Genomic DNA, 27,535 nt, shown 5'->3' with positions numbered 1-27,535 from the left:
TTTATTTGATAATGATAGTACCTCTATTTAGCCACCTTTCTAAAAACATCAAGTAATAAATATGTGTATATTTTGCCTATGGTTAAATTTAATAATGAAGGAACATTAAAAATCATCCTTGTTCTAAAGGCAAGGTGCTAATTTAAGTCAATTGATGTGTTTGGTAATTTCCTTTCTGAGGTCCGTCCTAGAAGTTGAAGAGTTCCTCATTACAGAAAGAAAATAATTTCCTGAATTTTTCAAACGTCAAGTTCGGGGAATAATTTCTGCCAAATAACAACCCAGTAAAAAGTATTTGATGAAATATATTCACTATTTTGCTATGAATACAGACTAGCAGTAAAAGATGTGGTCTTAATAGGACATTGTTTTGTATTTTAATATGATCCTGAAACCCATGCTACAATCCTTGACACACAAAGACACTTATACTAAGTTTTCTTTGCAAAAAGTTTGCCTGAATTATGAATTAAGAGCTGATGTATAGTTAATATTTTAATTCCAAGTTAGTAAATATTCATTATCTTGCTTTCTAAGGAAAATGCTGGGCACATGTAATCATAGCTTTCCACTGAGTCAGAAATCCAAGTCTTAAACCGCAACTTTGCCAGGAAAAAGCTATGGGATTTGAGCAATACTTTTTACCGAAATATTAAGTCGTAACTCATCAAATCATAATGAGGATTAAATGAGGCCATCTTTCTACATCATCTAGTACTTAATTAGTTTTCCTGACTGCAGAATGCTTCAAATGTCCCATCTAACCGGTAGTATTAATATTTACAACTAAATTTTGGAATGAGAGCACCTAGACTATTTGTTGTCCTAGGAATGTGCATTCTGCCCTATTTAAAACCCTTGAAGAATGTGGCTGCCTTCAAACATTGGTAGCCTTGGTAGCCGGTGTTGAGTGCTGGCATGTCTGAAACCCCACAATTACAATTACAATAATGGAGCTTAGTATTCTTCACCTGGGGTCACTAGACTATGTGGCTACATTCTTAGCATCACAGTGTTATCAAGTTTAAGAAATATTCAATTAATCAGGTGAGAAAAATAAATAAAATTAAGATCGAAATATCTGAGGCATAAAACATACTATGTTTAGATATGAGAACTGTAAAACTGGCACTGCCACATATGTTAGTGATATCTACCTGGGACTAAATCGAAAATACTTAAGATACAGACTGTGAGTTATTAAATTAATGTTTTCCCAGACTTGAGAATGAAATTCAGTTGTGAAATACATGTGAACACAGATGTGCAATCATTTATCCTACAGTTGACTGATGCCTACCTAAAAATTGCACAAAATTTGGTATATATGTGAAAAACTGGAGTCTACTTCTTGCAGAAGGGAACATCTGTGCTGAAAACCAAAAACAACATACTCCCAATTGAGAAACAGTTAGCCCTTCATTAGTGCAATCAAGGTAAACTCAAGGGAAGGTTGTGTTCCGCTTTCTTTGTTTTTTCCTCATTAAAATTTGTGTATTGCATTTTAATAAATAGTTCTGTTCGATGTTACCATGGAAGAATTTATCAGTTGTGTTCATTTTCCTGTTTGTTCACACACTCCTTAGATTTTTACGCACTTCTATTTTTCTAATGTGGTCGTATAATTATCATGGAATGTTTGGGAAAGACTCTTTGGAATTAAGGAATTATGAGAAAAGTTAAATGGAATACTCTCATTGGCACATAAGGTTTAGTTTAATGCTCTCGTAATCCAGTCAAGATGTTGAGCCTGAAACATTGGTAAGCGTCACTTATAACTTCAAGGAATTATACTTGACATTGGGTGGCACAGATGGCAATGAGCAATTAATCATTTTTTGGCCCAATCTAAAAATAGTCACAGATACAAAAGAATCAGAAACAATTTATGGCAAAATAAAGTCAAAATTTCAGAACAGATTCACAGGTTTTAGCGTGTAGGAATCATAGATAAAATACCTGCATCTGACTAGGTAGTACAAACACTGAATTTTCAAGGCTTTAGTCAGAGAAATTAGTTTCAGGAAATCTGGAACTGAGCAAATTAATGAAAGAATTGAAATTTCTGGCTGTGCATCCCTAGGAATGGAATATCCATTCTCTTCCATGATAATGATGATTAAATGTTAAAAATAAAACACCTTAAATTGAGTGAAATCACATAAGAAAAGGAAAAATAATGTAGAATTTTCTACTTTTCGAGGTGTGAACTAAGGTGAGAGATCCCATGTCTTATCTCCACTTTAAAGATGAGTAGACTTACATCCAGTAATATTAAGAGTCATGTCACAGCATACAACTTGTCATCTGGGAGATAGAACTTCATACAGTCTCCTTTCTTGTTTTCAGTTTGATACTCTTTTACTGCATCATGCCACTTTCACATTATTGTTTGATTATTTGGCAAGATACTATCAGTCATTAGGCCTTCAGCTGTTTACAACATATGGCTGCTATTTATATTTGGAAACTAAGTTAAATTTAATTTGAATTAACCATCTAGAGAACAGAGTCCCTGATATGAGAATTAAAAGATTTTTCTCTAGCCCAATCACTGTTATATATTGTTTTATTCCTGTCAGTTTCCTCTCGTAAAATTGAAAAAAAAAAAAATTTATTCAAAGCTAATTTTACAAGTTGTAAGGGGCTAGACAAGTTTTATCCTTGACAACAATGATGTTTGCTGTATAATGATTTTATCACATTTCATAAGACTGGATATACCAACTTATTATAAAATAATGGAAGAAGTAGCTAGAGTATTGGAAAGACAAATGAATTATGGAATATTGCGAGAAATCTCAAACACACACATCTATTAAAACCTTCATTGGCTGAATTATATATGAGTCTACACGAAATTCCAACAGATATTAACACTTCTCACTGCACACATCCATTGTACTTTCATAAAATAAAATCCCATTTTCCTTCAGAATAGCAATTTTCCAACACGTGGATTAATATTGTCACTGTTTCCTTGGGGACACATAAAATGACATCTTATATAAGTTTGACTTCTTTGAGAAGGGAGCCAAGTGTCTTATTCTATCATTATTCAAGTGTCTTGAATTCCATTCTACAAATGCTTATGTAGCATAAGCTAATCATGATGGGTGACTATTTCTAAATGAAAATAGTATTGGTTGACAAGGGATTACTTTCTGTCTTCTCCATGTGCTGTGGTGATTTAGTATTTATTCTAAAGTTTAGATCTTAAAGATGACAGTGGAAATATTATTTATTGGCATTATTTCCCATTGGTAGTAGAGATATAAATTACTTATTCCATGTAGAATATAAAATTGTGAAATATCTGACTTTTTTCAGTTTGCTTTTCTGTTAACTATGCAATTCAACTCTAGTAGAAAATTTTGGCATTTTGACTGTGATAATGGCTTAAAGGATATATGCATACATCAAAACTTATCAAAATGAATATTTTAAATATGTGAACTTTATTTTATGTTAATTATGCCTCAACAAAATGGTATACTTAAAAATTCTATAGCCATTTGGAGTCATGTGAATTTAAGGTTCTCATGATAGTTATTGTTAGGGGAAAACAAAACAAAGCAAACAAAGAAAAACCAGAACATAGCATTTTATTTTGCTTTAACCTAAGTGATTTCTTTAATTCATAGAATATTTGGAGATGCTATAAAATATAAATTAGATTACCTTGTAGGCCTAAAAAATGAGTCACACATGGTATCATATTATTTATGCCTATTATGAAGGAAAGGAAGGCATGGTGTATACTTATTCATTTTTCCGAAATTTTAGTTTTGGGAGATTATCCAGATCTACATCATGGCTTGTTAAGTAGAGAGCAATACACAATGCTTGTATGCTCTAAATGAGGCCAAATAAGTTCTGCTTTTCCCATAAACAAAATTATGTTTGTCATTAATGAGTTCATTGGCTCATTTATTTAGTGAGCCTGTGTAAGAGTACTTTGAGGATACTGTAGTCAAGCTCAATACATGTTGACGTGGAAAGAAAACTCTTCCTTCTTTTGATCTATGAATGATGGAATAGGACATATTTTTAAATGGTATACTGATGTTTAAACACAAAATACACTTAGAGGTAACATCTTTTTCTAATGATAATTGTGATCTATAGCTGTGTTATTTAATATAGTTATCCACTAGCCTTGAACATGACTATGAAAATTTAAATCAAATTAAAACTTCAATTTTTTAGTTGCACAATAGTCATATATGACTGTGGCTACCATATTGGAAAGCACAGCTTATAGAAATTTCCATTATTGTTGAGTATCATATTGATTAGTACTATGACACAATATCCAGAAACAAACTATCACAGTTTTGGGTTACTGTGATACATTGCCATAGAACATCTGAAATTGTTGATTAGAAGGAAAAACATATTAATTCATCCACCAAGTAAAGAATCGTAAGGCATAACACCTGTCTTTCCACTGAGGCAATGTCCAAATATTGATAGCAAAGCCCAGTAAGAACATTGCTAAGAAATAAAATGTTAAATACATTTTGTGAAAAACTGTTTAGAAGACAGACCAGAAATATGACAGTGGATGATCTGCTGACTTCACGATACAATGTCCCAGAAGTCATCCTTCTGCATAATATCATATGGAATTGTCTGGCCGTAAACATTTATTGCTGTAATAAGTTGTTGAAGGTCACATCTATGTAGAATCTAAATATAAAATGCAATTGATCCATATTTCAGGTAATAAAAGTAAGGTTTATAATTCTTGGTTTTATCTAGAATAATAACTTCTTTTATTTGTATTGTACTTAAAAACTTTATTTTTATAAAGAAAGCTACTCATTTATCCCCAATACACTTGTGTCTAGCGAAATTACTAATTTCTTTGTACCACTGATAAATTGTTTCTAGATTTTCTCGGATGTTCACATGATCTCAAATAAAGGTATTTTCTTTCTCTGAAATTCTTGTCATAAAAATGTCTATTTTTCTCTTCTTTCTTTTCTTCTGATCAGGTCTTCCATATATTGAATAGTAGACTCAATAATGTGTCCAACTCTTGTTCCTAATAGATTTCTCAATGAACATAGTTATATCTACCTTCATTTTCAATAAGGAGTTTTAATTTTTATTTATTTATTTATTTGCCGTTCACGGGCCTCTCACTGTTGTGGCCTCTCCCATTGCAGAGCACAGGCTCAGAGGCCATGGCTCATGGGCCCAGCCGCTCCGCAGCATGTGGGATCTTCCCGGACTGGGGCACGAACCCGTGTCCCCTGCATCGGCAGGCGGACTCTCAACCACTGCGCCACCAGGGAAGCCCGGAGTTTTTATTGTTACGTGTCTTCTCTTCTAGTTTCTTCTGTTAAAGTTTTTTTTTAATCATGAAAAACTGTTAAGTTCATCAAATTATCCTTATACCTTTTTCGAGATCCTCATGCTTTTAACTGTATGTGTATCTTTTCATGACTTGGCCCTAACGGACCCAAGATTTTGTCCGTGTCATAATCCCTATTACCTCTGGTCTCAAAGATGCTGAGAAAGAAAATAGGTCAGCTAAGGTTTCCCTTGTCCTAACACTGGTATAGTAAGAGAAATATTGTATTATATCCTTTGTGTTTTCTAAGAGCCAGAACTGAATGAAAGAAAAATTGTCAAATAACAACACATTAAGGTGTCCAAGTACCAGGACTGAACTGTTCAATAGATACCTATGTCTATTAAGCACCTGAAACGTGGCTCCCATGAGTGAGACTACATTTCATTTTTTTATTTTACTGTAAATACTTTTATTGAAGTAGAGTTGACTTACAATATCATGTTAGCTTCAGGTGTACAGCACAGTAAACAAAAAGGCTCTTGATATCATATTAAGTATAAAAATCCAGATTAAAGCATTTACAGTATGGGGGGAGGGATAAATTAGGAGGTTGGGATTAACATATACACACTATTATATATAAAATAGATTGATAATAAGGACCTACTGTATAGCACAGGGAACTATACTCGATATTTTGTAATAACCTACAAGGGAAGAGAATCTGAAAAAAAAATGATATATACATATGAGACTACATTTCATTTTAACTGATGAAAATTTGGTGACTGAATTAAGATGTCTGCTTAGAGTAAAACATACAGCCAGTTTAAAAAATACAACAAAAAATAAAGTATCTTATTAATATTTATATTGATTACATATTACAGTCATATTTTGATATATTTCATATTTTATATATTGAGTTAAATCAAATATGTTATCCAAATTAGTTTTACATTTTCTTATTACTTGTTTTTAATGTGAAAACTAAAAATATGTGAAATTACATATTTTATATAATGTATGATATACTCATATTTATATATTACGCTAACTTTTTATCTCACATTATATTTCTATTGGATAACAACAGTATAAAGACAGAAGGTAGAACTAAATATGGTGCCTAAACCAACAACACAGTCACTAAAGGAAAGAGACTAAATTTGCAAGAAAGTGGTGTTGGTATTTCAGGAAATTCAACCAGAATCCAATAAAGATCTAGATCTTAAAAGCAACAACAAATCACAGCAAAAGTAGATAAATTGGAGAATGGATTGTCACCATCAATTTCTAAATTAGTGACCTCTGATACAAAATCAAAGAAATATCTAAAAACTCAAAGTGAAAATACAAAGACAGACAAGTATGAGGAATAAGAGTTTCAATAACTTATGTATTAATGAAAATATTGTTATGATAAGAAAAGGAGCAGATGGAAGAAAGAAACAGTTAAATAATGGAAGGCAATACCGACAAGTTGGAGAAATACACGTCTTCATTTTGAAAGACTCGAACAGTGAAAAACAATGCAAACTTAGACATTCCCTATAAACATCTTGAATTCAACAAAATCTAAGATGTCAGAGAGACAGAATAAACTATGAAAACATGAAGAAAATAATAAACTATTTGGTATCAGAATTATTTTCAATATAAAGCATTGCATTCCTTGAACTCAGAATAAATATTCTTGCATATCCATATAATATTTAAAAGAATATTTATCAGACCATTCGGTTATAATATTTTAAATATTCAAAAATTAAAGTCATCTTCCCAGATCATAATATAGTAAATTATAAATATATAATTTATAAAATGTGACCTAAAGATATTAAAGGTGACCTAAGATATTAAAAATGTGACCTAAGATATTAAATACTTAGAAGTTAAAAATACATGACTAGGTAATTTTGTGAATTATTTTAATGAATGAAAATACAAATGTATTTATTTCTATGGTTTAACAGAGATTTGTGGTTGAAAACAGTAATTCTAATTTTATATGTGTGTGTGTTTGTGTGTGTATGTGCACATATATTCAAAACATGAAGAAATTAAGTGGATGAAATAAGAGGGGGTTCAAAGCTGAACCTTCACCTTCCTTTTGTGAAAGCAAAATTTACATGGATTCTTAAGTAAAGAGAATACACCCAAGAGATGTGTGAGCTTTGATAAGAATTTTTCCTATGAGTGATAGCAATAAACTCCTGAAAACACAAATTGTTTCATGACTCCGAAAGATCCTCACTAAATGAATGTTCCAAAATAAAAAACAGAAACAAGTGATGGCAGTGAATATATTCTCAAGCTAAAAATGATTGAACATGGTTCACCATATCCCTTTCACTTATTTCCTTTTATTTGAGGTGTAATACAATAACAACTGGTGTGTGTGTGTGTGTGTGTGTGTGTGTGTGTGTGTGTGTGTGCTTTGAGATATATCTGGCATGATTTGTTACTAGCCTTTAGAGAATTGCTCTAAAATAAGAACTTAAGAAGAGTGTAGAAATGCAAACTAATTCTCTTTCTGGCAACAAGGGCATATGATATCTTAAGAAACAAGAAAGCCTCTTTGTGGAAAACAATTCAAATATTTGATAAAATACAGACATACTTCTAAAAGATACCGCTGAGCAGACAATTATATAAAGGGAAATTTCATGGGTCCCAAATAATGAAAAAGCATGAATCCAGAAAGGAAAGTAAGCTATCTAGTCAGCAGTGGTCCCATGGGCTTTCTGACCTGGAAATTATGTTTTAAAAAAACTATATGAAGGGACTTCCCTGGTGGCGCAGTGATTAAGAGTCTGCTTGCCAACACAGGGGACGTGGGTTCAAGCCCTGGTCTGGGAAGATCCCACATTCCGCAAAACAATTAAGCCCGTGCGCCACAACTACTGAGCCCGTGCTCTGGAGCCCGTGATCCACAACTACTGAGCCCACGTGTCACAACTCCTGAAGCCTGCATACCTAGAGCCCTGCTTTGCAACAAGAGAAGCTACTGCGATGAGAAGCCCACGCACTGCAAACAAAGAGTAGCCCCTGCTCGCCACAACTAAAGAAAGCCTGTGCGCAGCAACAAATACCCAATGCAGCCAAAAATAAATTAAAAAAAAAAAAAATATATATATATATATATATGGAGACAAAAGAAAAAGCTTACGGGCTCATGAAATTTGGGACTTCAGATTAGAAACCTCCTCATATGTCTAGGAGCAAGAAAAGTGAAACATCAATAAAAGTGAGAATTTAGAAAACCACACTGTAAAAGGATACAGAAAAGAGAGCAGCCCATCACATTTTGGGGTCTGGATCTAAGAGGACGAAGTAAGATCAACGACAATTTTCCTCTAAGAATTGGTAAACACATCCTAGCCATAATACAAGGCTGAAAAAGGACTCCAAATGCAAGTGTCATCAGATTATTTAGTTTGAGATAGTTCCTAGTTGATAGTAATTCTAGTACTGGATAAGGCAACAATGACGAAAATCTTCCCTTAACCTAGGTATCCTAGTTTTTTCTAATTCATAACGAATCACTTCAAAGTCAGTGCTTTACAATAGCAACAATCATTTATCTTACTCACAGTTCTGCAATTTGGTCAGAATTTGTGGTGACAGTTGTCCCTTCTCTTCAGAAATTAGCAGGGTCACCTCAAAGAATGGAAGATGAAAGATTCTGGAAAAAAAAAGATACGAATGAACATACAGAATCAATATATTCAACTAAATAAAAAGGCTTATTAAATGCGTGATAATAGAATGAATGTATTAAAAATGACCATTCTTGGTTTCAGTCTCCACATACGAAAATTTTGGAAGTCACTAACCCCATCCTTACAAGAAGAAGAAAACAAAAAACTCAATAAACTAAAAATCAATGAATTTTCTTGAACCTATCAGAGAAATGAGGCCTTAGGAAGAACTGCCACATAGAAATCTAGAAAGAAACACAAATACACAGAATAACAGCCAATATTTGCTTGTCTAGATCAGAGGCCATTGGAGTCAAAACTGATAGGGACAGTTGAGTAGTAATTTTGACCAATTGCTAGAGGCTCATTGTGGACTAGTGTGAGTATGAAAAAATCCTGGGGCCTCAAGCTCGAGGGGGTCCACAATTAAGTTCTTACCTATAAGAATTCCAACAAGTTCTTGCATCAAAGAGTCAAGAAAGATTTCCTTCTGGCTCCAGCAAGGTGAGGGGAAATCAACCACTGAGAAATAAACATAGTTTTTTCTTTGTAACAAGGGAAATGAGAAAAAGGCTTTATCAGAGCATTATTCCACCTAAGGGAAGAGACTTCATCTCTAGGCTAAGGCTTAGAGAGGGTGTAAACTGAGAAGCACTTGTGAAAAAAAAAAAATCACAGCCCAAGGACACAGGAAAATTAAATGCATAAATTTAATCATGAGATTGTAGGGTACTTCCCTTTCCCCACTTCTTACCACCATATCAACAGGGCTACAGTGTATTATATACAACGGAAACAGTGGATTACAACCAAAAGAGCGGTGAGGCACAGACCTATTGAAGGAGGAGTTCAGGACAACAGGAAAGACAAAAACAAGGACAATAGAGGATTATGAATTCTCTGGCATGTTCAGGTAACACAAACATTAAACAGTGTTCAAATTGTAGCTAGAAGATCGTAAAACCTCATAATATAAACCCCACTTACCTGACTAACCATATCAGGCTTTCAACCGAAAGTTACTAGACATGTTGAAAGACAAGGACAAAACACAGCCTGAAGGGACCAAGGAAGCATCAAATTAGACTTAAAGATGACTGTTTTTAGAATATGAAATAATTATAATTAATAGGTAAGGGCACTAATGGAAAAAGTAGACAACATGCAAGAAAAGAAGACTGATGTAAGCTGAGCGAGATCTCATGGATATTATACAGATAATAAAGGAATACTGTAAACAGCTCAACAAATTAGATGAAATGAACAGTTCCTCAAAAGATATAAACTACTGAAACTGACACAAGGAGAAAGAAACAATTTTAATAGACATGTCTATTAAGAAATTTACCCTCCTGACCCATCCCTGTGTTTACCAACCAGAAAGCTCAAATAAGTTTGATATCCAGAGTTTTTATTGGGTCTCATTATGCAGGTACATTTGATTGAATTATTGTCTAAATGACTGTACTTCATTCTAGCCCCCGTCTACACCTCTGAGTTTGGGCTGAAATCACCTGGCTCAAATATCCAACAGTCAAATCACATAGTTGGTTTTCCTGGCATGGTCAGCTTTCACACTTTACTCATCTTGAAACTATTGGGGATCCACCATAAGTTATCTCATTAGCATAAACTAAGGGATGATTTCAGGGCCCCACTATGAATAACAAAGACACTCCTATCACTCAGGACATGCTAAAGGATTAGAAGCTCCATCCCAGGAACACAAGACAAAGATTAAACAAAGTCTTTATTATACAGCAGTACAAATAATTTACACACCAAGACCAAGTGGAATTTATCATTATTTTCCAAAACTGTTTCAACATTTGGAAATCAATTAATGGAATCTTCCATATCAACAGGCTAAAGAAGAAAAGCCATGTACTCATATCAACTGATCTGGAAAAGCCTTTGACAAAATCTGGTACCCATGGTGATGGTTAAGGTTATGTGTCAAAGTTGAGGGTGTTTTTAGATGAGAATAACATTTAAATTGGTGAACTCTGAGCAAGCAGATTTCCCTCCACAATCTAATTAGTTAAAGACGTGAGTAGAACAAAAAGACCAGCCTTCTAGAGCAAGCGGTAGCTCTTCAGCAGAATGCCTTTGGACTTCACGTGTGCCACCGCCTGGAGGGGTGGGATAGGGAGGGTAGGAGGGAGGGAGATGCAAGAGGGAAGAGATAAGGGAACATATGTATATGTATAACTGATTCACTTTGTTATAAAGCAGAAACTAACACACCATTGTAAAGCAATTATACTCCAATAAAGATGTAAAAAAAAAAAAAGAAACCACTGGCAAAAAAGCAGTGATTGTGCCAGGGAGTAACACTCTAGGAACCTGTACAATTTCACCAACACAAACTTTTGTTTGTTTGTTTTTTGGTCCGTTGCTTTTTTTTTGGAACTTCTTCAACAGTCTTTTCTATGTAAAGGCTGAATGAAAATTTGAGAGACCAATCCTTTAACTAACTGACAGAAAAATAAGTAGCTATGGACGTAGACTTCAAAGGGATTGATGAAGAGTCCTAGATGTCAACTTTGTTTGTTGAAACAAAATAAGATTCGGGAGAGAAAAAGGGAAAGTTGTGGAATTCTGTTATTTGTCTTATGCAGGGATTTCTACCCTGTCAGTAAACAAGGAGATTAGACTGATATTTAACAGAAGTGGGCTGGCATGTGATGGGGATATGGAGAAAAGAAGAAATTTTCTCAGAATGTATTCTTGTTTCCAATAAGACCCGTCTTAATTTTTTTTTTTTTTTTTTGGCTATGCCATGTGGCATGTGGGATTTTAGTTCCCTGACCAGGGATGGAACCTGCATGCCCTGCAGTGGAAACACGGAGTCTTAACCACTGGACTGCCAGAGAAGTCCAAGATCTGTCTTAATATTCTTAAATTACTGTGTGTTAATAAAATTTTACTGATGTCAATTTCCTCAAAAGGAAGTTTTGTTTTATGAAAACAAGTGTTTCTTTTCCTGTATGTGGAATATGAAGTTTTATTGTCTGGCAGGTGAAGGATTAGCCTCTTAGGAAATCATTTTTATTTTGTTCAATGCTTCCTAAAATAGGAACATTCTTTGATTGAAATTGGAGAATAGATTCTCTTCTCTATTAGAAATATAACTCTATCACAGTAAATAACATTTCAATTAAAATTAACACCCTGGTATGTTAAGGTTGTGGATAAATTGGAGGAAAAAATGGAATTTGAAGGAAATGCCAGGTTTTCTTCTAGATCCTGCATCACGTCTATTATATTTAAGAATTTCCAAGCACTACATGACACTTGAGTGTTTATTATATTTTGGTGTTTATTAATTATTATATAATAATATGGTGTTATTATTCATGATAGAATCCCTGTAACACCACACAAAGAGCTCTCAGATATCATAGAACTGTGTTTCCTTAATAATGAAAAATGTTCTTCATGGCTATGCTAATGAGTTTTGTTTCTCTTGAATTTTCAGAGTTTTTATGAACCTCCATATAGCCTTGCTCTAAACATTTCAATTCTATGTCTTCTTAAAAAATCAGAAAAATTCTTTTTAGAAAAGTTTTAAAATAATTATATCAACAAGAGAAACTGATTTTCATGAAAAAAAAGATTCTGAAACACAGAAGAGTATTAAGTATAAGTTATAAAACAACTCTAATTTATTAGTTTAATCTTATATTTAGATTTTTGTGTACTAAAGTTATTAAAGGAAATCAAAGACACATAGTGAAATGAGATAGTAATTTCCTTTGTCCTCTGCATGGTGAAAAGACGGATCAAATGGCTATAGTAGATGATCCTATTCTTTGCCTGCTTGGGTGGAGAATACTTCACCATGCTTAGTGTGTGTTGAAATTTTGCAAAGCCTTCATACCTGTAATTTATAGCCCAAGTCACAACTTTCTGAAGCCAGAAGATGGGGAAGGTTGAGGAACAAAAAAGAAACCATGATAATAAAAATATAATTTGCCAATAACTTTACTCATTTCTGTGTTTCAAACACAAGATTACATCTAGTATTCATATCAATTCTGTGAGGTAAATATAAAGATATTATTTCTACTTTAAATGGAAGGGGAATTTAAACAATGTTTAAAATGACATTTAAACTTATATAAGTAGTTGTAGTCACAGATTCCTGACATGTTCTCAATCCTGGACTCCAAGTCCTAAGGTTTTTGGTTGTTTTTTTTTTCCTTATTAATCTAAGTACAGATATATTCTGTTAATGTTTTCCAGTTTCATGTTTTAATTCAAAACATTGATTAGGAATCAAGAAAGCTGAGTTCTGACCTTTTTTTAAAAAAGTTATTTGTCCCAGTCAGGTCTTTCATTTCCTGGAATTATTCATTCTCTCAAACTGAATCTGAGACAGCTAAGGATGGGTAGGACAGCAAATATAAAACGGGGCAATGAAAGGAAATGACAAATGTCGGTAAGAGGCAAGGAAGGAATGTTAATCTTTCCATGCTTTGGAAATCATATTCTGAGGAGAATTTAGCAAAATTCAAATTAAAAGAAGCTTAAGCATCATATCACAACATAAATGAGAAGATATGATTAAAACTAAATTTTCATGAAGTATTTTATTGATATGCTAACTTCCATTTATCATCATTGTGGAATCAATGAGAAATTATGTGCATCTGAAAAGAGAAAAATATCACTTAGGTGATGAAATTTGGGAGACTTATTCAGTGTTAGTTTTTCTGAGAAAACAATTTTCTAATGTCTCTTTGAAGGAAAGGAAAGGGTATCCATAAAATTATACTGATTTTTTAAAAATTGTACTTTAAATTTTTAAAACATGATACTAAAAATGCTTAAAAGGAGGAAAGCACTGTTTTAATTTCATTTTTAATCTCAATGGCTTATGAAAGGGATCGTCCCAGCCATCTGAAATATTTGAAACATATTTCATATGAACAAAAATGACTTCTCCCCCAATTATCTTTGGAAGGCAGAAGACAGGATGACTTCCAGGAGATTGGAAATACACAGTGCTGACCAAAAGAGCTAAAAAAAAACAAACCACATCATGGAAGGAAACAGGCTCACAGGAAAGTGACTGTCACAGAGTATTTTTCTGAATGCAATTTTCTTTTATAACTTTTTGGTGAGGAAGGGCATGATTAGTGACAGAGGGAGAGAAAATGTGATGAAAATCTAAACCTTGAAAACAACCTGATAACTGCTTCCTATTTCTGAAAAACATTTTCTTGAATTCGTTCTGAAAAATACATGAGATATAGAAATTGCTCAAATATAGCTTTTCGAGGGTTGTTTTTTTAAAAAAAGCAAGTAAATGTGAAAAAAGAAAAAATGAGAAACAAGTTTTAAAAGTAGGAATTTCTAAGTTTAAGAAATCTACCTCTATCATTGCATCTTCATGTTTACGACAGTCACTTTTTGAAAACAAATCCAAATGCAAATTTTTTAATAAAATGAAACACTGGAGTATGAGACATCTAGTGTCACAAACACTAAAGATTGTGACTAATTAAAAATAACTGATGCAGTTTTAATAGGGCATCAATTTGGTCTTTGGTATTTGGTTATTATTTCTTTTTAGTCCAAAAATATTTTTATACCTAAAAAAATATTATAGAAGATGGGCACATTTGGCCAGTTAAGAATAAATGTATATGAATAAATATTGTTCTTAAAAGTATCTCCTTTGCCCTCATTTAAATTTATTTATATTAGGATGAATAAATTGATCAAATTAAATGACCTAACAATTAAACCCTGAAATGTAAATCGCCTATGTCTTTTTGTTCATTTTTTGCCTTCTCAAAATATATTCCTAAAATGGGTATTATCTTTTGGAAATAATTAAAATAATCTAATATTCCTTCTGGAGGCACAAATGACTCTGTAATCTTTCTTTAAGATATCTTCACTGAATGATAGACGTTAATGAAAGACTGAGTTTCTTAAAAGAGATGTCTGGCCATGGTCATTTTTCTGTTTAGGAGAAAAATAAACTCAGTGACATTGATTAAAGGATGAGTGCCATTGAATCACCTTAAATCTAAATCTAACTTCTCCTAACACCATATGTTATCATTATTGCCTTGCATGAGTCCTCTATCCCATGTTGAATGATCTACTTTTGGACAATTGTTGAAACGACTCCCTCTGCTTCACCCTCCCTCTGGACTTGTATTATTCCCCACATCTTGGGGAGTACCTCAAGCTTGCATACTGCAGACACAGTTTTAATGTGACCCTAAAACCTTTTTTAGATATATCTGAGCCTATTTTAGAACACTTGCCACTTTTTGCTTTATATTATATTGTCTATAGATTTTATATGTAGGTCTTAGCTCTCAAGTGAGACTCTCATTTCATTGATGATAACGCCTATCACCAAGACACTTTTTTTTTTTACAGCCTTCACAGTGCCTGGAATAGTATCTTACATATGATGCATGTTTAGAAGAGCTTACTCAGTAAATCACAATGTTAGATTTTATGATTCCTGTTTGAAACTAAGGCATTTGAAGTGGCACTTTGAAAATGGCAATAAATATTTTAGAATAAGAATTTGATGCATTATGACACAAGAAAAATTGCCTTGATAAAATCATTAGGGTGACACTAACTATTATGGCCCATTTCTTTATTTCTGAAGGTAATATTGCTGGGCAATAAGATGAAATCATCAGATGAATCCACTTCCATCTGTAAATGACACATGACTTCCTCACAGAATATCATTTCAGGATTCTTTGAATTCCTATTTTCTCATTTATTTTCACCTAAGACTTTAAAAACAAATTATTACTAAAATAGGTTTGATGTCTCTGTAGAAGGGCAAAAATCCCTCAATTCAATAGACTCAGCAAAGAAGATAAATGTAATCATTCCTTACTAGCCTAAAGGATTTTTCTCATCAAGCTTCAAATAAGAACACAACTTGTTTTTTTTTTAATTTCTAATTAAAACAAAAACAAAACAAAACAAAACAAAACAAAACAAAAAATTCCTCACTACTTCTTTCATTGGTCGAAGCCAAAGGCAGAATATATCTTTTGACATGTTAAAAACTGTTGTTATTAATATTTTCATTTTAAAATGATGTATTTGGAATCTTTGAAAAAAGAGTGGGTTCTGTGCTAGTGTTATCTTCAAATGATTGTGAGCTACTTTTGACTGTGGGGTTTATGAGATTTCTAATTCTATATTACAAAAAAAATTTACCTTCTGCTGATGAGGTAGAATATAAAAGTTGAAGTGGTTTTGTTTCTTTCAGATTATATTTGATTTGCCTTTAATCCTAAAGGGTAAAAAAAAGAGAGGATTTGAGTCACATATCTACCAAGGATGGTTCTGAGATTTGTTCTATTCTTGAAATTGAAAGGCAAGTAAATTAATTGAATGTAACCATAACTTGAAGCTAAGTACAATTTGAGTTTGAAAAATGAGACTCTTGCCTCTTTCCAGAATGATCAGCTTTAGAGTTCTGCTTTGTTGAATAGCTGATCAAGCACTGCCCATACTAAAAAACAGATGAAGCTTTTACCAAAAAATATTGGATCTATGCATGTTCCAGTGTACCTATTGGATCTATGCATGTTCCAGTGTTCCAGTGTACCTGGAACTTCTTGATGGCTGATGACATGAACGAGTCTACCTGAATTTCTGTGTTTTCCCTATATATTCAGCTAAACCAAAAGGACAATGAATCAAAGTTATGGATGTAAGTTTGTAGGAACAAATAAAACAATGACTATGTTATGTAAGGTTTCAACATTGCTGAAAATGGTGTACTTAGTACATTTTCCTTCTTTGACCCAGACTTCTGACTACATTGCAGTACACTAAGAATCTAAGTCAAATCACTTTTTAGTATTTAATAGCCACACTGAGTTCATTAAATCATCGTTTCTGAAATTTTGATTTATTATTAATATTTTTTTCTGCTCTGTGAAACCAGCTTCAATCATGGACAGCACTGAAAGTTAGGCTGAGGCTAGACACAAAATAAAAGCCAAAAAGAATGTTCGTTAACTTCTTGCTGAATCTTCCATATGCTGGGTACTTAAATTTTGTGTGCATCACATATTTGGATCATATCAATATCTCAGTCACTATTTTGAATATTTTTTTACTCTCTAAATATTCTTCAAGAAGACATATGTGTGTGTATGTGTGTGAATGGGTGTGTGGTTACATGAATGCCATTTCTCAGAATATTTTCCTTCTTATACGTGGTTATGGGAGAGTCACAACTTTGCATAGAGCCTTATCTTAGGGATAATTTCCTCTTCAATTTCCCCTTCAAATCTGTATATGTACAGATTTATCACAGAAAGAATTTATAATGATAGGTCTTTAGTAATTTCTGCAAGACCTACGCCTGCACAAAAGTTATTTGGAATTTATAAATTCTATTAAGAAAGCCATTGGGTAAAAAAGTTATAACTGTTTGTATTTCCTCTAATTTAGCAGCTACCACATTGTATAAGGTCTGTCTGTGGAAAATTCTTCTCTTGGAAATAAGTAAATTGATTTCAAAGTTATATTTTTTCAGTAAATATCAACCAAGGCTTACAAAATGTGCTGAGACACATTAGCGATTCCATAGTGGAATCCATATGGAATCATATATTCCGTAGCTGATTATCTGTGGCTAGAGAGGGTTCAGAGTACGTGCAAACTCTTTACCCACTAAACTCTTTGAGAATTAGCTTTTCACACTGATAAACTGAAGTTTTTAAAGCAAGGTATTGAATGTTAAATGACTTCAGTCCATTGGCAGAACATTTATATATCATTATTGGTTTTTTGACTCAAAGTAGCACATTAAAAAATATGAGACCCAGTCCATACTTTTAATAATGATATAATTGCCTCATTTCAGAATTTATATAAAAATAATATTTGGAATGCTTTCCTTAACAAAATTCTAAAATAAATCAATATAGGAACATATTATTTCAATACTACAGAAGCTTCATTTTGCTTCTATATGAGATTTAATATCAGGGGCTTAGAAGCAATCCATTATCATTAAAATGTGTAATTAAAATCAGATGGATCTGGGGTGTTTTTTCCACAAATCAGGGAAATGTTTCCGTACTCAAAACCATGCAGAGGACCTTGGCTTTTACGTTTAAGTGGTTTGTACATGTATTCTCCTCTTTCAAGCCTTTACCTGTAAAGTTACCAGATGAATATTAAAACAAAACAAAACAAAAGCTGTGAATAGTTTATCAAAAATCTAAATCCAAAAACCTACGGGATATCCAAAACCTGGTTTTCCTGGTCCTCTTTGCATAAGAAAGTCAAAGCACCAGCCTCCACAGTCATTCTTCAAATGTGGACCATTCTGTCAGGGTGAATATAGTCCAGCATTTGCATAATCAGAGTATGGGTCTCCAGGGGTTGTTCCCCAAAGCCCCTGAGTGTCTCTTTTGATTTAGCTTTATACTGGACTGCATACTATTATGATATAAAAAATGATAAAGCAGCATCTGGAAAGCTAAAATGTTGTTAAAAACTTAAATTACATTTTATTCCTCAGGCTTCAAACACAAATTGAGAAATATTCAAATTAAATTTACTTACTTCCCATACCTCAAAATTGAAAAATAATAGCACAGGGCAGTTGTGAACAGAGGCAAAATTCAAAATTTTGCATATCAGAAGAATCAGACAGAAAATGGCATATAACTTTTGAAGACTCTATAATATATTTAAAGAGAAAAGGCAAAACTTTCCCTTAAAATAAATCTTAATTTGAGGGTTTCAAAATTACAATTAATCTAAAATACATAAATCTGGTCATTTTTGGAGACTAGGATCATTATGCTATGAATTTTTATTTCACGACCAATATCAACAACAGCAAACTGTTACCTAAGCAATTTAGGGGGAAAACCCCAAGAAATTCTGAAAAAAATTAGCCTATTTGGGAAAACGTCAAAAGAATTAAACTTTCACATTATATTTCCAGTTAGCAGTTACTTCACTGTTGAAGGTTTCATGAAATTCTCCCATGGTAATATAGTATTTTATTCAAAATGTATATAACTCTATAATTATGAACTAATGGAATTAGAAAGTGATAGTGTCTGCCAGCCTTTACATAACAGAACACTTTGCAGTTGGCAAAACATTTTTACAGATGCGTATTGATCTTCACATAACCCTGTAAGTTAAGCAGGGAAGTCTTTGCCATCTCTATTTTGTAGTTTGGGACTCTGACTTTAAGAGACGTGTCTGAGAATAATAGGTGGGAAACTCCTATTTTTTTGCTCCAAGCCCTACACATTTTCTGTGGGTCTCAGACATAAAGGGCTAATCAATCAGTGAGATGGGGAAAGTCTGAGCTTCTATGAGGAATAAAGACAAGTCAATCATAAGTTTACGAAGTTTATGTAAGTTGGAGGATAGTCTTTTCAGACTACATAGTTATCATATGAGGTTCTTTTTTTTAAATAACTGCCATGTTATAAATAAGTAAATTAGACAAGTATAAACCAATCATCAAATATTTGACAACCAATTTTAGGTACAGGAATGATCAGAGTTGCTGACGTAAATGCACTAAAACAAATGGGGGGAAAATTATAGAGTTCTTCAATGTTTTGTACAGGATAAGGTTTGTAGGTTTTTTTGTATTTTTTTAATTAAATCTTTCCCTGACATAGATGATCTGAGTAAATTTTAAAACATTCATTCTATCCACTTAAAAAAGGGGGTTCTCCTGTTAAAATAAAGGGGGACAGGCAGGACAGAGACAGTAGTCTCTGTGATTCAGAGCAGTGCACAACTGGTGCACAGAAGTTGCATACATCATAGTGCAAGCAGCAAATCCCCATGCTCCATCAATTTCATATGGAGAAAAGAAGTGGGGAGGGCAAAGGAAAATGATACATACAAGTCCATGACAGAGTGGCCTGGTATATTGGAAATACCTCGAGTCATTTCAACACAAGACAAAGCTAATGAGATGTGTCACAAAAACAGAGTGTGGGTCTCAAAAGTCCACCCAAAATAGTGGAAAAGAGGTTGTGACTAACTTCACCAGTTTCATTTTACAGTGTACCACCCCTAGAAATCAGAGTCATAAGTGATTTGGAAACTTTTTGTTCAGTTTTGCTTTTGAAAAGAAATCACAAAATATTGAAACAAATATCATTGTTTGGCTTAATTCAGGTATTCTTCATTAAACAGTACACAGATTTTATTGAGCAATTGAAAATATACACAAGGAACAATAGCTTTTTCTCTGTATTTTTTTTTTAATTTGACTTTCTTCCCATTAAATAACCCAGTTTCGATCATGAAAAGGGCACTTGTTTCTACAGTAGCTGTGCTCTGCTTGCTCAGTTCCTAGTACTGTTTCCAAGCTTCTTCCTTGCCATTGCTGAGGTTATATCTCCACTTGCTCAGGAAGCGAATTCTAGAAGGTTGCAAGAATTGACCCCCTAATTTGTTCTTTCAGATTCTATTTCTCCATAGAGTTCAGCTAACTTTTTAAACTCGGGTCCCCAGTCTCCAAGGTACTGATAATCCTGGTCTGATTGTGTGGTTGCTGAATCCAGCGAGCTGATGGACCCAGCTTCTGATCTCTGACCCTCATAGGCGTAAGTCTGCAGAGAGTCATAAGGCGGGACGCTGGGGTCTAGGTCGGCTTCAGCCAGTCTTTGCTTAATAAACTCCTGAACATCTATACTTTCCAGGGTGGAAAACGTCTGGTGCCTTGGGGTGAGTTTCACTTCCGGTCTGATATCTCTCCGGTGCTTGAGCTCCTCGGCAGCAGACGGATTCCTCAAGGCTGTGATGTCAAAGGCCTCCGTGTCTTCCTCGCCGCCGCCCTCGTCATCATAGGTGACCACGTTCTCCCGTACGTCCTCCTCTGAAATGATCAGGGGCTCTTTTTTGCTGCGTCTCAGGGTGATGAAAAGTACTACAATTGCTAAGGAAAAATGGAAAGAGGATGAAGGGTTAGAAAAAGAAGAAGGACATTCTTGGAGATTGGACATCAACAATTCCCAGCCACTATCATCAGCTACATTCCATTTAGGCTTACGTTGTAACACAGCCCTGATCTCTGCACTCTGTGAATACCACCACAAAAGATTTTAACATCTTGAAGAATGTAGAAAATGACTATCTATCTCTACAAAACATTGGGAATCGCTGATCTTCTGGAGAACTCTGTGATATTCTCATTTGCCAGGCTATGGCTTCAGGATTCGTGACCGGTGATGAAGTCTAATCATTCAGTCAGGGAAACAGATGATGGAAAAGCAATATGAAATTTTGACTGGAAAAATAATTCTGTATGGGAGTCAATCTACAGATACTTATCCTTCTAAGGAGTACACTAAAGGCAGGATATTTTAAGTTTTTGTAAAATAGGAAGAAGGAACCCCTATCGTTAACTCTTTCCTTTTGATGCTTTGTAGAAAATCAAAGCAGGAATATTTTACATGGTACATCTTGTTTGTTCATTATCCTTTAGAATAATATTATCAGGCATTAATTATTGCACTTATCTATCAAGCTGCAAAAGATATTTTTTTTATTAATTTATTTATTTTGCTGTGTTGCGTCTTCATTTCTGTGCAAGGGCTCTCCCTAGTTGTGGCAAACGGGGCCACTCTTCATTGCGGTGTGTGGGCCTCTCACTATCGCAGCCTCTCTTGTTGCGGAGCACAGGCTCCAGACGTGCAGGCTCAGTAGTTGTGGCTCACGGGCCTAGTTGCTCCGCGGCACGTGGGATCCTCCCAGAGCAGGGCTCGAACCCGTGTCCCCTGCATTAGCAGGCAGACTCTCAACCACTGTTCCACCAGGGAAGCCCCCAAGATGTTATTTTATTTGTACATAATTTATGTTTCATAGGAATTTTTTTGTTTACACAATGCTCTTTACATAATATTTTAACTTAATCCTCAAAGCAGAGCTGGGGATTTCCTCATTTTTAAAATGAGGAAACTGAGACTCAGGAGAGATTACATGAGTAAATACCATGTAACTGTAAGACCACACAAATGGCAGGTGGAAAACCTTGGGCTGTAGTTTATGACTTTTCACACCAAAGATGATGATGTTTCCATTACCATATTAAACTTCATTATTTTAAAAATATAGAACAAGGAACTGAATGACCTGTTGGCCGTGTGTCTTAGGGCAACTTAGCCAAAAGCAGTGAATAGGTTCTTATTATCAATAATGTTGTAGCCGTTGAATAAATTAATAGAAATAGGTCTTGGGTATTTTGCGTTGGTGGTTTTTCAATAGTTTCAGATTACTCTATTTGATGGTATTAAAACGTTACTAAATAGAAAGATATTTCTACTTTATGTCATTAGGCCCAATACCCTTTACTTCATCTCTACAGACTGTTTGCTTCTTGGTTAGCTGATAATTTAGGCTTTATGATAACAATTATATGGTTCACTAGTATTTAAAACATTCCTTATAATATAATAATCAGAGAGGTATATTCAAATGGAATGTAGGGTTGTTAGATTTAGCAAATAATGCAGGACACTTAATTAAATGTAAATTTGATATGAATAACAGCAGAAAATATATATGTATTATATATGTATAATATGAGATGAAACAACAAAAATACATGTATAATATATGTATTCATGCATATTACATACTATATATAATATATATGTGTAATATACAATTAAGTATGTCTCATGCAATGTGCAAATATTTTATGAACACATTAAGTATATATATTAGATATTTGTCCCAATATTATGCATAGGACATATTTATGCTATACATATTATAGCATAAGTGTGTATATATATATATCTCAAAAGTATGTTATAGCTTATACATATATATAGCTTAAGTATGTCCTATGTAATATATCTGTAGGTGTATGTGTATACATATACACACACAGAAACTCCTACAGATATATATTTTTTATACAAAACTCACATTTTTATACTGTATTTTGTCTATTTATTTATGTCTGTAAACTGTATTTTACCTGGAAATACTGATTATATGTAAGATTTAACAAATGGTCAGAAAGCAAGCGAACACCGGGTTACCTATTCTCTGACAAAGAACATACCTGACACCCTCGAATCCACCCTTTTACCCTTCCCCTCTAAAAAATAACTTATTTTTCTTTTATTGTTTCCTTACTTATCTTTATAGTTTAACCCCTTTTTATGTATACCCATAAACAATACAGATAAGCTTTGCCTGTATTTGAACTAGATATCATAGTGTATATGTGATTTTAAGACTTGAAAATGTAGAGAGAAAGAGGAATAGATATTCAAGCCAGAAGTGGAAAGGATAATTATGAGAGGGAAATCTACCATATGTGGAAAGAGGTGGTCACAGTGTACTGGGAAGAAGCTAATTTTGCATACAAGAGGCAAGTGGGAACCTGTGGGAATAAAGAAAAAACAGACAAAACATCTTTAGGGAGGGTCAGGGAATCATCTGGAAAAGTATGGAATAAGAGGATACTGCCTAAGTAATGGGGAAATGCAATGGGGAGATTATAGTAGACATGGGGAATTACTGAGTCACTGTGTTGGAAAGGGAGTGATTACAGAAAAAGCAGAAAATGAAATGTTGATGCTGCATGTGGCTCTGCTTCATAAATGCTCTGCTACAGAATACAGTAGTTTCCCATTCACATTGCTTATACTTTCTTTTTGGGAAAAAGAAACAAACAAACAACAACAAAGAAACATTTCACTGAATGCCATCAATATGCATTTAATACCTTACTGTTTATTTTAGTGTAAATCCAGCCTACAGCTTTCTAATTCAGTGGCCCAAGCAGTATCCTCAAATAATGCACTCCATTCTACCAAGAGGTTTATATTTATCATCCACTATATATTTCTGCTCATCTTTATGATTAACTGAGGAGGCTGTTCTAGATCAAAACATTTATTTCTACAGACTGCCTAATTTATTATAGTAAAATTTCTTACTTTTGTCAATAAATTATTTTCCTTATATTGAAATGCTTGGTAGTTAATGCCAAGGGACTTTATGTGCATGTATAACAGGAAGAATGTGATCAATACTATTATCGAAGTATGGAGGTAATTTACATCCTTCACCAATATCAGTATCATATTTGCCTAATGAAACATAGTGGATAATGCTGGGTTTATTATTATGATAGCTTTTATTTGCTTATTTCCCCGAATTTAAGAAAATATTCCTGATATATATGTGTTGATTCAAAATATAGATACTAGGTAAGTTTGAATTTAGAGTTTTACATCTTTCTCTTTTTCTAGACAAAGAGAGTTACTTGTCAGTGACAAATGATTCCTAGATTTGTTACATAACTATTTATTATAAAGATCAATTTATAAATAGCCGTACAATCTGGGACACTTTTTAAGGGTGAAAGGGGATTTCGTTTATAATTACATCAGGACATCAGGACAAATACAGACATATGGTCCCTTTAGTCAAAGACAAATTCAAATCAATTCAGAGAAGAATGTGGAAGCATGAATGAGAAGGTACACTTCTAATGAATTTCTTTACAATCATGTTTGTTCAGTAGAGGTTTCTGGAGCAAATGGCACATAGCGGATACTCTGTAAACAATTCTTATGTGGATGAACAAAAGAATAATCTCTGTGAGAGTGATAATGTGGCACTGGGTTAAGTGAATCTTCATAGTAATAGTCTCACTAGGAAATAGTAATAGTCTCACTAGGAAAATAATTTTTAAATATTTTTAAAAATCAACTTACTGCTCCTAATAATACCAAACACCTAATTTTGCTTGAGAATATTTTTTAAAGTTTGAAAAACAAACTAAATATTTCCCCCAAAATCCCAAGGCCAAATTTATTTGAAGAGAATAAATGAAGATAATAATCATACATATAAATTTGAGAGTTAAATCCCTATTTACGAACTGGCAGGCAAATAAGCATAATCAAATGAGTCTCCCACAGTATATCAAACCATACATGTATAACAGGGTAGTACTTCTTTCAGTGGTTCATCTGGGAAAATGTAATATGATAGAGCCATGGTGTTATTAAAAAAAAAAAGAGAGAGAGAGAGAGAGAGAGAGGGGTACAGAGCTTGTCCTTTGTTCAAAATTATATTATAAATGATTTCTGGTATTTTCAAGTTTGATTACATAGTCTGGAATAAAATGAATTAATTGTAGTATTTTTGAGGTGTCTTTATTCTAATGAATATTTTATTCTTGGTTAGTATATGTCTTTCTCTTCTCTTTAAGTCTGGCCAGGATTTTAAACCCAAGTTCTTCTTTTTATATAAGAAAATTATAATGAATTTATTGTCAGTAATTTATTCTATTCATAAAGGAATTCAAATTTGTGGAAACAGTTTTCTCTTTGTTTTCTCCTATATTATATTTACTTACTTATATTATCATTTCAGTGCTTAGAGTACTAAGGGGCTTTGAGTTTTCATAACTAAAACTGACATACAACTTGCATTTGAATACATTATGTACTGACTCTTAACATACTCCCCCAAACTACTTTTCATAGCAGATTTGTTTACCCCTAAATATCACTTGATTCTTTTTTCATACCATCATATGTGAGTACTAAACTTGGTAGAATGAGGTGGCCCAAGTCAGGGAGATGATTTTGATTAGCTTCTGTAGCCATAATTGGTAATGACACTTCTCATTGAAACACGTTTTCAAACTCAGGGGAGCCCACAAGGTCATTTAAAATAGCTTTCATGGCAAGCAGGTTGGCAGTTATCTTCTCATCAATTCCACCTCCTCTCCTAGTTCCTCACTCTCCTCCCACCACACCCACCTTGATCCCCATTTATGATGAAATTTACATCCAAGAAGAGGAGCAAACTGTGTGGTGGATTCATCTAGGTCAGCGGATCATATGTGATGCATGGACTACAAAGGTAGCCTTCCAGAGGTCTGATGCAGATCCTGATTCAATCATCTCTTGCACTGGTTCACTCTACCAACAGTTCTGGTCCCTCTGACAAGTAATAGGGTGGGTTGGGAAAGAAATGTCAGATACCTGGGAGGGAAAGAGGACTCTGACAATCCCCTCCTCTGGCACCAAACTCTGATTGCATCATGATAGCTCACTCTAAATTCTTTTCTATCCATTCCTTGAATTGGATCTGAAAAGGTAATCCTGACAAAACATAACTCAACTCACAAGGTTTACATTTACCATTTAAAGTTAGGCCCTTTGGTTTTCAAGCACCCCATCTTCTGGTAATCAATATATACATAGATGGAGTCTGACCAAACTGTAAAATATTGAATCATATTTAACCTATAATAAAACATAAATAAGCACCACAGAAGTTTACAGATGACTCTAAGGTCATTCTAGTTGAAACTTTATTTTCATAGATTCAGAAATAGATGCAAGAGACTTCATGGGTCCTGAGATCACACAGTTAATTAGTGGCAAAACTGGGGCTGAGTTTCCACAATCACAGTCATGTTCACAAACAGCTACTAAGTAAAACATTTTTCAGTATTAAAAGATTAACTTAACTTCATGATTTATTTAGCTGTTGAGGTTGAATGCTATTTCAGAATTACAAGTTCTAAAAGTATTGCTACCTCTGATGTTGTTGATATTTTCCTTGAAACCTATGAGCTCACACATTAACCAACAATATTTCAAAACTGCAAATGACTCCATCCAACTCTGTGGGTCAGATATTTTCTGAATAACGATATAAACCCTTAAAATGCCATGAAAAATATAAATTACATTATAAATAGTGATTGTTTAAATCTAAGCTTAAGAAATTCTGCAACCTTTGGATAAAACTGTAAAGACACATTTGAGTTTCAATAAAAATTGAAAGAGCAAACATATCAAATAGAAACTTTGTTTCATTAGCCCTGAGGTACAGCATAAAATATAGAAATGTTCTCTTATTTACCCCAAAGGGGAAACATTTTCATAAAGTCAATTAAAGGGATGTATTGTTTCATGAAATAATAAAATGTTATTTTATATAGTACACCTGAATGTACCTTATATTGACATCTTTCAATTTTAAAGATTTTCAATTTTAGTATGCAAAAATAATTTTATGATGATAAAAGAAAACAAAAGCCAAAGGTAACATGCCTCCACCAGTTGAAATATCTTTCAGAATAAGGCCTCTGGAGGAACTTATAGTAGTGTCAGAGTGTTTGTTTTTGTTTTTATTTTTGTTTTAATGGAAGTAAAATTGACTTATGAAAAGTCACTGAGCTCTGTTATTTTCAGTTTCAGTTAGGAACCCTAGAGGGTTCAATGTTTATAGTTGTTTATTCTTCGGGGTTTTGTTCTTGTTTTGTTCTCCTTTTTGGTTTGTGATATTTTGGTTTTCAGTTTCAAAAACATAAAAGGTAATTTGTTAATTTCTAAAGAAAATAGCAGTTAATATATATATAAATAATCAATATATAAATTAATAAAATCAAGAAAGCCTGATTTTCCCAAATACCATCTCTATCACACTTTTGCAAAAGACTGTACTGCAGTGAAATAGTTTTTGTTATGGTGAA

At 33.5% G+C, this 27,535-nt stretch overlaps 1 protein-coding gene across 1 annotated transcript in view; it reads right to left on the bottom strand.

The window, feature by feature from the left end:
- Positions 1-20,190: 20,190 nt before the first annotated feature.
- CDH18 (cadherin 18) overlaps positions 20,191-27,535 on the bottom strand; it is a 498,063-nt gene continuing 490,718 nt past the window's right edge. The window contains exon 12 of the mRNA XM_032629158.1: positions 20,191-20,950. Coding sequence (XP_032485049.1) covers positions 20,460-20,950 — 491 coding nt within the window. The 3' untranslated portion in view covers positions 20,191-20,459. The remainder of the gene's footprint in view (positions 20,951-27,535) is intronic.

This window comes from Phocoena sinus, chromosome 3 (genome assembly GCF_008692025.1).
Source record: "Phocoena sinus isolate mPhoSin1 chromosome 3, mPhoSin1.pri, whole genome shotgun sequence".
Taxonomy (NCBI): Eukaryota; Metazoa; Chordata; class Mammalia; order Artiodactyla; family Phocoenidae; genus Phocoena; species Phocoena sinus.
Note: the sequence above shows the minus strand (reverse complement) of the source record. Positions and strands in the feature narration are given on the sequence as shown.